Source organism: Podarcis bocagei, assembly GCF_964188305.1.
Source record: "Podarcis bocagei genome assembly, chromosome: 2".
Lineage (NCBI taxonomy): Eukaryota > Metazoa > Chordata > Lepidosauria > Squamata > Lacertidae > Podarcis > Podarcis bocagei.
Genome location: NC_138126.1, coordinates 22,845,540 through 22,856,528, shown reverse-complemented (window position 1 = coordinate 22,856,528; position 10,989 = coordinate 22,845,540). Strand labels below are relative to the sequence as shown.

The following is a 10,989-nucleotide window of genomic DNA, read 5'->3' as shown; positions in this document are numbered from 1 at the left end:
GTGTGTTCTGCTGACTCGGGGATTCTACCTCTGCCCCGTTGCTCCCACAGACCTGGTGGTGGATCAGTGCTAATATGACAACCAGTTGAAAGAAATGCTACTGAGGGATAAGCCACTTCTGTGGTGGGGCTGAATTTAGGGACCGCCCCTCCCCCCAAAACCCAAGGCGAATTAAGGCAGCCATTGGGGACAAGTTTCCTCACTCAACCTGGGAAGAGAACGTGGCATCACGCCATAATTAAACCAACCTCCCGTTAAATGTCATGTAGCTACTCAATAGTACTCAAGACGGTACTATTTCTGACTAAGTGGGGGTTTGAATGCTCCTTCACACACGTCACGGAAAAAGCTAGCCCAAGACCTTCTCCTGGACATGCTAGCCTTGCACATATAAGGGGAATTTCATGTGGGTGAGTTTTCAAATTTAATCCCCCACCTGCCATCTGAAATGGTCCAGCCCGTCAGGATTTCAGTCGCCATAGCTTACAGTAAGGACCAGCTGACAAGAACCTCCTTTGGCAACCAACCACATCTCCCCCCATGCCACCGTTTCCTTACTACCCAGGTAAAAACAACTGGAGATTGAGACACTCGCCTCACCTGAGCAATCCTCACATCGCCTTTATCAGCGCACGCACCTTACCTCCCATCGAACACAGTTCAAGAATGAGTTATTCAGGAGACCCAAGTAAAAATGGCCAATATGGTCAATAAAAGTGGTCCTTCTAAGGGACTCACTGAACGTCCAAAGGAGTTTCCTGTTTGCAATGCTAGCATTCAACTATGTCCACATGAGAAAGGAACAGGCCGTCAAGAGGGGAGAAAAGGCCCTCATTTCCTCCCTATTGCTCAGGCCTGCCCAAACTGCGACCCATCAGGCGGAGTGCAACACACCAGCTAGGCAAAGCGACCTACCAGGAGGTCAGCAATTTTTTTGCTTGCCTGCATACGTGGAACAGGGAAGTTATCAAGCCTGCGGAGTGTGCCTGCGGAGCTGCACCTGGCTTGCTAGGCCGCAAGCTGCGCAGGCCTCCGTGAGCTCCACGAAGCTGGGAAAACCTCGAAGCGTTGCTGCTTTGGTTTAGCATGGGCTTTGACCTCAAAAACACACTGACTTGGAGAAGCCACCAAGGATCTAATGAGTGAACAGACCACCACGTCAAAAAAAAAAAAAAAAAGGAGAATAGGCACTGGAGGGTAGAACGGAGAGAGCACTCAGAACGCTCCACCTCACCCCCTCTTTGGGGCATCGGAATAACCCCCGCAACCCCGCCCCTCCTACCCCATAATTTTAAGTGCACAAAACCACCCTCATCCCTGGAATGCACTCGAATGCCACACAGGAAAAGAAAAATACAGAGTTTTGTCCCCGCCCCCCACTCCCAACTCCAAGCACCCCTTTGACAACAGGGTCCAACATGCTTAAGGGTCGTCAGCTGCTAACTCCAGCTAGGATCGTAGCCTGTCCAGTCCGAAGGAGGTGCTAAGTAAACGCGGCGGCCTCTGAAGAGGAAACTGACGATGCCCTGGTAGCCGGCACGGGGCACTCCGGACTTGAGGTCGTCCATGACCCCTAAGGCCTTGGCGAAGGCCTTGAAGGAGTCGCGAGTGGTGTACTGCACTCGGACAGTGCCCAGCTCCCGGCGCTGGTTACCCTGCAGCTCCTCGACCCGTAGCTCAGGGGCCCCGTAGACCTGGGCTAGGAATGAGCGCTCGTACTCATCCTTCTTGAGGTAAGAGAGGTCCATCTGGGTGAAAGGCACGAAGCGGTCGTTGAGCTTGATGAACTTCAGGTACTGGTCAAAGAACTGACCGTGGCTCACGCCCTTGCGGCCAAACGTCATGGTGCGCGACACTTCGGGCCTGATGCACGAACGGCCCTGCCGTTGCTCAGGGTGTCGCATCCAATCATCCCAGAAGGCCTTGGGCCACTTCGGCTCCAGCTCGTCCCACAGGTCGGACAGCAGAAGCCAGCCCAGCCCGGGGAAAAAATCCGTACGGTAGAGGAGCTCCGGGTGGTTGGCGTCCACCATCTGCTCCTTGCCGTTGTCGTTCCAGGCGGAGAGACACCAAAGGGTGGGGTCGGCTAGCAGGAGCGGGAAAGCGGCCTGGAAGTATTCAAAGAAGTCTGGAGCGACTTCCAGGTCATCTTCCACCACAATGGCCGCCTGGTACTTGAAGTTCCGGAAAACCTGGCTCAGGGCCCAGCGATAGTGCCGGGCGATCTTGTAGTAGCCTTGGAACTTGCGGTGGTCGGTGGGCACAGGGATGTCGCTCAGGTTGGGCTGCTTGATGTGCATGATGGCGTCTCCATAGGAGGCGATGACCCTGGCGGTCTCCTCGTGTCCGCAGTCCTGGCTCACGATGATGGGGAAGCGCTCCTTGGAGGGGCGGTAATGCAGCAGCTTGTCGAGGCAACGGCGGACCGTGCTGCGGTCGCAGGCAATCACCAGCACTGGCAAGACGGCGTCTGGAGAGATTTGGCTGCGACGGGGCAAGGGGGCGGCTGTCGAAGGCGGGGCGGAGGACGCCACCGAGAGGTGGAGCCTTTTGGCTTCAGTAGCCTTCCTCCTGTTCCAGAGAGCGCTGTAGCGGTAGATCTGGTGCAGGAGGTCCTTCTGGCGCTCCAGCTCCACCTCTGCGTCCTGGGCCAGTCGGATGACCTCTTCGGTGAGGCGGCTGTGGTCAGAGGAGGACTGAGGCCGAGTCCACAGGAAGAAGAGGATCAGGGCGTTCCAGGCCACAAAAAGCACCACGCCCCAGAGAACCAGGTTGCTTTTCTTCAGCATCCTTCACAGGCGCAGGCCCCCACCCTGTCTTCTCGTGCTCGCTTTCCCCTCCGATGGGCGTCACAATACCACCATGGACCTGCACAACAAGTAGGGGGGAAATAAAAGGGTGTTAGGGGAGGCCACAACATGTTCCATCGGTTTTTCTCCTCTTTCCTTGCCCTCAGTGATGTGGGTTTTCCAAACACTAAAATCCTACGCAAATTAGGATAATTTGCTTGGAGGCAAGTTCTGATACCTTAGAGAATGTACTAATTTATCACGTTTATTTTGCTTGCATTTAGTAAACAAAAGTGTTTTTTTTTTAAAAAAATTCCCAACACACCACAAAAGTTTGACCCGATATATTTGAGGGGATGAAAATCAAAGCCTTCCTTTATCATCATCATCATCATCATTTATTAAATTAATGTGGTTTAAATGGGGGTGGGGGAAGAATTACTGGGAGAGACTTACAGTTAATAGCTTGCACTTTCCTTATACTGTTCAAATTTAAGCAAAAAAACAGAGGTGCTGAAAACTGTTGACACACTAATCCATTTTAGCAATCCAAAGGCCTGTGCATGATATGCTGACTATCTCCTTGCTAGAGATAATTACTTGAAAAACAACAATTACAACTATGAAAACTGCCAAGCTTGCATAATACTCCATTTGCAGTTGGCATCTATTCATTATTTTTTACCCCACATCACTGCTTGCCCCCTACCAACCCAGACTACTAAAAAGATGATACATGCAGTGTTTAACACAGATCTCTGAATGGAAGGTGCAATTCTGCAGTAGGTAGGAGAGATTTAATGGGCCTGCGCTCTCAGTGCTTTCCAGGTATTTCAACAAGAGAAACACCAGAGGTATATTCAGTCTCAATTCATCATCTACCTTCAGCATCACTTTTACTTCGAAGTCCACTCCACCTTGCTCCCTTGCTCCATGTAGGCCTCACCATTCATTTTAGCATTATTAGAGAAGAAGTGTTATGCTAAAAGCAACAGGCACGCATGCCTGAATGTTTGGGCTACTTGAAATACAGAACTGTTGGAAGAAAATAAACACAATGTCAGAGTCATTGTGGCATGAAAACATGGTCACGTCAAATCAAAGGCCTACACAATCTAGCTTGCTTGGACTGGCACTAATTGCCCCATAAATATCTATTTGATAAAGTCCAAGAGGGCTCCTGTGACCAATCACTGAGAACCATCGTTTTGCAGAGAAAAGGAGTCAGCTGAGGGCATAGTCTTGCCCAGCACAGAGATTATACTGCTCACTGTAGACCAAGCAGCTGTACCAGCAAGTCCAGAAAACGTTACAAGCCCACATTCATTTTTTTTTAAAAAAACCTATGTCAGTCATTTTGTAGATTAAGAAAGACTTTTCTTAAGTTCCCTGTCTGGACATTTGGAGATGATTCTTCTACCACAGGCAATCACCTAAATGGGTATTTGCATGCCTGCAATTACAGTAGCTGGTCTACAGTGCAGCATTCTTGAAAATAAGAAAACTTTAAAACAGGGCAAAGTCATACCCTCTAACATTTCTCCAATGAAAATAGGGACATCCCAAGGAAAAGCGGGACATTCCGGGATCAAATCAGAAACTGGGACGGCTTCTCTAAATCAGGGACATCCTTGGAAAATAGAGACACTTGGAGGATCTGAGCAAAGTATCTGAATTTATAGCGGGGAAACCACAAAGAATGCAAATGCTCAATGTAGCAGCTTTGGGACAGTCATTGCTTCTTGCTACAGTCTTGTCCCCAATTGGGTAGAAGAATCTCTGCAGGAGACTGGAAGCGATCCCAACATCTGCCCTATAAACACCTTCCAGTTCCATTCTTTTCTGAATTAAAATGTGTTCAACAGACCAGGGTGGGGTGGAAAAATCTCTGCGTATTTTCAAAGCAGGAGTATTGGCTAACGGCAGCAGCTGCCACCCAGGGTTTCTTGGTTTTGTGCCCTACACAAACTCTTTTCCCGTACTGTGTACCACCCAGAAAAGACCTGGAAACTTAAGGCACATTTCTAGTCATGCTTACTCAAAAGTTAAGTCCTGCTGATTGGAGTTAGGACAGCCTTAGCATCTAATGCAGGGGTGGGGAACTGAATCTGGCCAGCTTATCTCCCCCCACCTGTGGTGGGCCAAATTTGACAGGTGGGTAGTGCTGGCATTACAATGACACCAGATGATGACTTTTTTGCCTGCAAAACACTAATCAGCCAATTCTTCATAGGAAATGTGCCCCACACTCTTCCCCACAGGCTGAATTAGGCCCAACAGGCCAGTTTGGTCAAGTCACACCCTTCTGCCCTAAGGCAAAGCTGACCAACAGGCTTAAACAATGAATTCAGGCCTTCCCATCTCTCCTCATTCCTTGCTGAAGGTCGACATTTATTTTTAAAGTCCTTGCATGCTGTGTTTCAGGGCAAGGCTATCCACAGGCTGCGTACAAAAGATGAGTCAAGCTATACATTTTTCCAGCGTCCACATAAAACAATTCAGTGAAAAAAATCAAAAATGCATATTGCCATTCACTGCTTGGGATGGGCAGAAGAGAAACACACTTCTTTATACCCCCAGCCAGCCTTTCATCTCCCCCACCAGTAGAAGCGAACATAAACACTTCTTTTGACAATAGTTTTTTGGCAGAGGGAGATTAAAAGCTTGGGGGGGGGGGAATCTCCTTTCCCACCACTAGGCAACATCCCAAATGCTGGGGAAGAGCACATCAGTTCTACCCCTGCTTAGACTGAACGATTCACTTTGCTGAGCAATTGTGCTGCACAACACGTGCCGACTGGCCTGCTGTGTGTGTTTGGGGCCGTTGGCCTTGAAATCTCGTGCCCCTTCTCCATTCAGTCCCCATGTTCCTTTGCTCAGCACAGTCCATTTTCACCACGCTTCTCCCTCCAGAAAACCTCAAGGACTTGAGTTCAGAACAAAGAAAGTAACATGAGCTTGTTGCGCACAAGACAATTTTGTAGCACTTCCATTTGCATAATTTATTTGGAAAGCAGAATCCGATCTTTTGGGAGAACAAAGCAGGGACAGCTCTCCTTTCAGGGCAAAGAAAGAGCACAATTAACTTCTTGAGGAAACCACAAAACTGAATGGAGACTACCCAAGCACGGCACAGACTGGCACAAAGCCCAACCCAGCGCTGCAGAGCCATGACTCGAGTATCCAGCAGCAGTTTGCTACAGACCAGGGTGAATCAAAGCCAGGTCTGTCTTTCTTTGGCTGCAGGTATTGCCACCGCAGTGAGAAAGGAAAGAGGAAATATTTGAGACAGTTTTCTAACAGTGAGTGGCAGCCTTTATTAAAAATGTAAGCTCGAGAGAAATCTAGAACATGCAAATTTATTTTATTAACCAACCAGCTGATCAGTTAAGAAGTGGCTGATTATCAATCAGGATTCCTTTTGTGGTAGGCGGCCCTATTATGATGCACACATTTGCTTCTTTGGGTCTCGGATAGCGAGACAAATGAACAGGGAGCCCTGAAATCACACACACCCTGTCCATTGGAATTCTGCTTAGACTCCCTGCTAGGCTGCAATTGCAAAAGCCTTAAGGAGGCTACAATCTGAACTCTGATCCAAGTGAAACACTTTCCCCTGGACCCGAGTCCTAAGCAGATGACCAACTTATGCACACCCCTTAAGGGTTCCCAGTTCTATATGGAGGGGCTTGAGTGCTGCTAGATTCAGGATAGCCAAAATGGTGACCTCCAGATGTTGTTGAACTACAACTCCCATTGCCAACTGGGGCTGGTGGGGATTAAAATCCAAGAACATTTGAAGGGACCCTTGTTGGCTAGCTTGGTACTTGACTATTCCACAATGAATCAGTGTTGCCATACCCAGCAATGAACCTAGTCATTGAAACCAGCATACAATGGTGCCCCGCAAGACGAATGCCTCGCAAGACGGAAAACCCGCTAGATGAAAGGGTTTTCCGTTTTTGAGCTGCTTCGCAAGATGATTTCCCCTATGGGCTTGCTTTGCAAGACGAAAACGTCTTGCAAGTGTTCCGATTTTTTCTCGCTTCCCCCCTTTTTCTAAGCCGCTAAGCCGCTAATAGCCATAGGCGCCGACTCCATGGGGCCTGAGGGGGCTCGAGCCCCCTCAAAAAATTTTTTGGGGGGGCTCAGCCCCCCCAATAATCTCGGGCGCCCTTCCAGCAGAGTGCCACCGCCGTCCCCCGCCTCCTCCCCACCTGCTCCTTCGCCAGCCAGCCAGCCAGCCGCGCGCCCTAATCGGAGAGCCCCGGCCGTCCCCCGCGAGATTAGGGAATCCCCGGGGGCGGGGGCTCCTGCCTCGCTGCTTCGCAGCACCACCGCCACTGCCAAGGCACTGCCGGAAATCCCGCGAGAACAGGGGAATCCCGACTGGCCACACCTCCCAGCCAGCCAATCGGCTGGCTGGGGGGGGGCGTGGCTTGCCCTATTTAGGGCCGGAGCCACTTTATTTGCATATTCATGAGCTTATTTATTATTCATGAGCTTTCCCGGGCCCCCCCCAATATTTTTTATAAGTCCGCGTCCCTGCTAATAGCCTTTTAGCCGCTAATCCGCCAAGCCTTTAATAGCCGCTAATAGCCTTTTAGCCACTAATCCGCTAAGCCTTTAATAGCCGCTAAGCCTTTAATAGCCACTAAGCCTTTAATAGCCGCTAAACCGCTAATAGCGCTAAGCCGCTAATAGGGTTGCTTCGCAAGACGAAAAAACTGCTAGACAAAGAGGCTCGCGGAACAGATTAATTTCGTCTTGCGAGGCACCACTGTATTCAGAATGAGAAAGAAAGCAAGGCCCGACCCCTCCTGTAATAAAGTTATATCCACAAGTTCCTCTGTGAGCAACCAAGGTTCAGATCAACCCCTCTCAATGAAAGTAGGAATTTTGGATACAGCCAGTAGTCATCTTAAGCAATACCTTGGTAAGAAGAAAAATGGGATATAAATGAATAAATAATTCTAATAATACAACACATTTCATGAGTGGGTGTGTGCAGAGGTAATGTGAAAAGCGAACTGAAAGCTTATGAAAGAAGTATTTTTTGAGATCAGCTGAAGCAGTAAGAATTTCAGAGTAGTAAGTAAAGCTAGTTTGTTCTACGTGTCAAGTCTCCAGTGGCATCAACTTCAAGAGTTCGTAGCAGTAAATTATCAACGGCTTAAAAGCATCCTTGCTCATAATTTGCTTGTCGTGTGATAAGGGAACTGCAGCCATAAACCTAGTTATGGGAAAACGGAAAATACTGGCAAAAACCACAGCGCATAACAAAGTTGATTGCCAAAAGTTGATAGCATATATTACCTATGGAGCTGTAGGCTTCATGATTGTGAGGTTGCAGATAGAGACTTTGTGAGAGGCATACAAGTATGGTTCAACAGGCTTTCATCTAAACCTTCACACTTCATGCTATGGGTCTGTGGTGTGAGTGACCTGCAAATCCCCCCGATTTAACCCCCCACAACTCTGCAGCTGACCCCCATAACCACTTGTCCCCTTAAACACTAATTCTCAATCCTCTAATCTTCTTGTCTCCCTTTGGCCCCTGCTGCTTAGCAGCTGCATGGGCAACCTTCTTAATCCCCACTCAGTAAGAGAACCAGACATATACATTTAACATTGCAGGGTTGGATATGGACTTTGCAGCCAGGCTTGTGCAAAACCTGGCTATTCTGAGGCCCTGGAATCCCAGTTAATAGCCAGACTACTCTGAGGGAACCTCAGCTTCTTACAGGAGATGACAATCAATATTGACTGGCTTGCCCATATTTGACTCCTGAAACAAATAAAAATGCCCTGTGGTGGCCTGCAGCTTGTGTGGCATGCAGAAAAAAAGGAGAGGCAATTGTTTGGCGTCCCTGAGATCAAGGAAGGCATGCAGATGTTACATTTAGGTGCTTGTCTGATGTCCCTCTGTGCTGCTCAGCAGAGCTCTCAAGATGTTTCCTTCAACATCTGTTTAAGTCAGTCAGATTCCTGAAATGACCACCTCTTGTCCAGGTAGGGGTTAGAAAGACCACAGTCAGGATAGCAAGCACCCAGGCAGTACAATAAAGAATTCAAGCTGCCAGAGGACCTGGGATGATGATCTTAAGGAAAGGTTCCACAGTTTTCATGGGTAAGATTTTTTTAAAAAAGCAGATCTAGTACTTGAAAGAGACAAGCAAGGCAGAAGCTCCAGTGGATCTACACCCAGCAACACAGATCTCTCCCTCCCTTTCCTCCCCCCTCCAATAGTCACTGCCTTCTTCCAAACCTTTGGCAGCAGAAAGGAAAAGCACAGAAGCTGTGGCCCTTGGGACCCAGACACAACAGGTTAACTATCCAAGAAGACTGCAGAGGAATACAGAGGGTTTTACTGGATCAGATCCAAGATACTAGTCCACCCACAGATTGAAGCAGCTTAGCATCAGTTTCTTGCCTGTGTTCTGGAGAAAACTGGGTGGTCTGAACAAGTAACCAGTGGTTTGCCTATCGATGACACCACTACCCAGATGGCTTCAGCCAGAAGACGATACTGATCCCTGTGGAATCTCACAGGAGTAACAATCCCCTAGCTCTGCCTTCTGAATTCTACCCTCCACATAAGAGCAAAACTGCCACAATATGGTGTATCCAGAGTAACCATGGTCGTTTCCTTTATTGCAACAGTGGGTGCTAAGATCAGACTGTTAAGGATGTAGGGGGAGGGGAATAGCTTCACCTAAGTCAGGGGTCTGCAACCCGCGGCTCCGGAGCCGCATGTGGCTCTTTTACACCTTTGCCGCGGCTCCGGGGCGGATACTAGCAAGGGGAGGAGGCACATTGTGCGCCCCGACACTCCCCACTGTGGCGGGCGCTGTACTGGCTGTGACGTCGCATGGGGGCGGTGCGTGCATTAGTCACGCACCGTCCCGACGTCACCTTCCCACCCGCTGTCAGATTGTGGCTCTGGAGATATATTTGTTTTAAATGTCGCAATGGTTTTGCGGCTCCCAGTTTTTTTTCTCTTCGGAAATGGGTCCAAGTGGCTCTTTTTGTCTTAAAGGTTGCAGACCCCTGACCTAAGTGAACCTGGAGTGACAGATGCTGAAAACAACCAGTAAGTACTTAAGGTCATCAGGGTCCTTCAAAGGTTTAAGGAGGGGCAATGATTGAGTAACCACTGGTGCCCCATACTCTCCTATAATGTTGCCCTCATTTGAAATCAATAGAAATTCATCCAAATAGCAGCAACTCACTAAAGCTAAGGTGATTTCATGAACAGACTCCAAAGTAAGTGGCAGCGGAATGGAGGCAAGTGATTCAAGTGCAAACATGCTTGGCAAAATTGGTGATAGTGGGCTGCAGGTGTCTCCATGCAAAGATGGCAACAGCAGTCTAACCACTTGGTGTAGCTCCTAAGGACAACATGACAAATAGACTTATTCACACTTACCTTTCTTCTGCTCTTTCCAGGCAAAGTCACACTTTAAAGCTCTGTGTCCAAGCGCCCCCCCCTCTTTTTTGCTCCAGAGCTTTCACCATGAAAACCCTTTTCACACCATGAAAAGCTTTATTGAAGTAAAGCAGCAATCCACAGAAAACCTGAACTGATACTAGCTTCGATTGAGTGCTAAATTATGGCTTTTTATGGGGAAAGCTCCGGGACAAAAAATAAAAAAAATGCTTGATCATGGAGCTTTTAAGTGCGGACATGTGCCTGGAAAGAATGGGACAAAAGATAAGTGTGAATAAGCCTTGTCAGATTTTCCTTGAATAGTCTACCACTTGCACTCTTGCTGCCATCCCAACTGCTTAATCTCCTACAGCTCCTCAAAAAACAAAGAAGAGGCCTTTATTTTAGTCACTGGACTAAAGGAGCAATAGTCAGCCACCCATGTTGATACCTTACGCTAGGAACAGACCAGCGATTTGACAGGAGAGCTTGCAAGGTCTGCTGGAAAAACCCAAAGAGTAGCATGGAAAGCCAACAGATTCAACTGCTCTTAGGGGCAGACCATTTCAACAGGTCCCCTGCAGAAAACAACTACCGTATTTTTCGCTCTATACGACGCACCAGACCACAAGACGCACCTAGTTTTTGGAGGAGGAAAACAAGAAAAAAATATTCTGAATCTCAGAAGCCAGAACAGCAAGAAGGATCGCTGCGCAGTGAAAGCAGCTATCCCTCTTGCTGTTCTGGCTTCTGGGATAGCTGCGCAGCCTG

The 10,989-nt window shown here is 48.5% G+C and overlaps 1 protein-coding gene across 8 annotated transcripts in view; it reads right to left on the bottom strand.

Annotated features, from left to right (window-relative positions):
- Positions 1-284: 284 nt before the first annotated feature.
- The window catches only part of MGAT1 (alpha-1,3-mannosyl-glycoprotein 2-beta-N-acetylglucosaminyltransferase), a 45,858-nt gene continuing 35,153 nt past the window's right edge, over positions 285-10,989 (bottom strand). For all 8 annotated transcript variants that reach the window (XM_081183114.1, XM_081183111.1, XM_081183115.1 and 5 more), the window contains one exon: positions 285-2,868. In XM_081183114.1, coding sequence (XP_081039240.1) covers positions 1,440-2,789 — 1,350 coding nt within the window. In that variant the 5' untranslated portion in view covers positions 2,790-2,868 and the 3' untranslated portion in view covers positions 285-1,439. The remainder of the gene's footprint in view (positions 2,869-10,989) is intronic.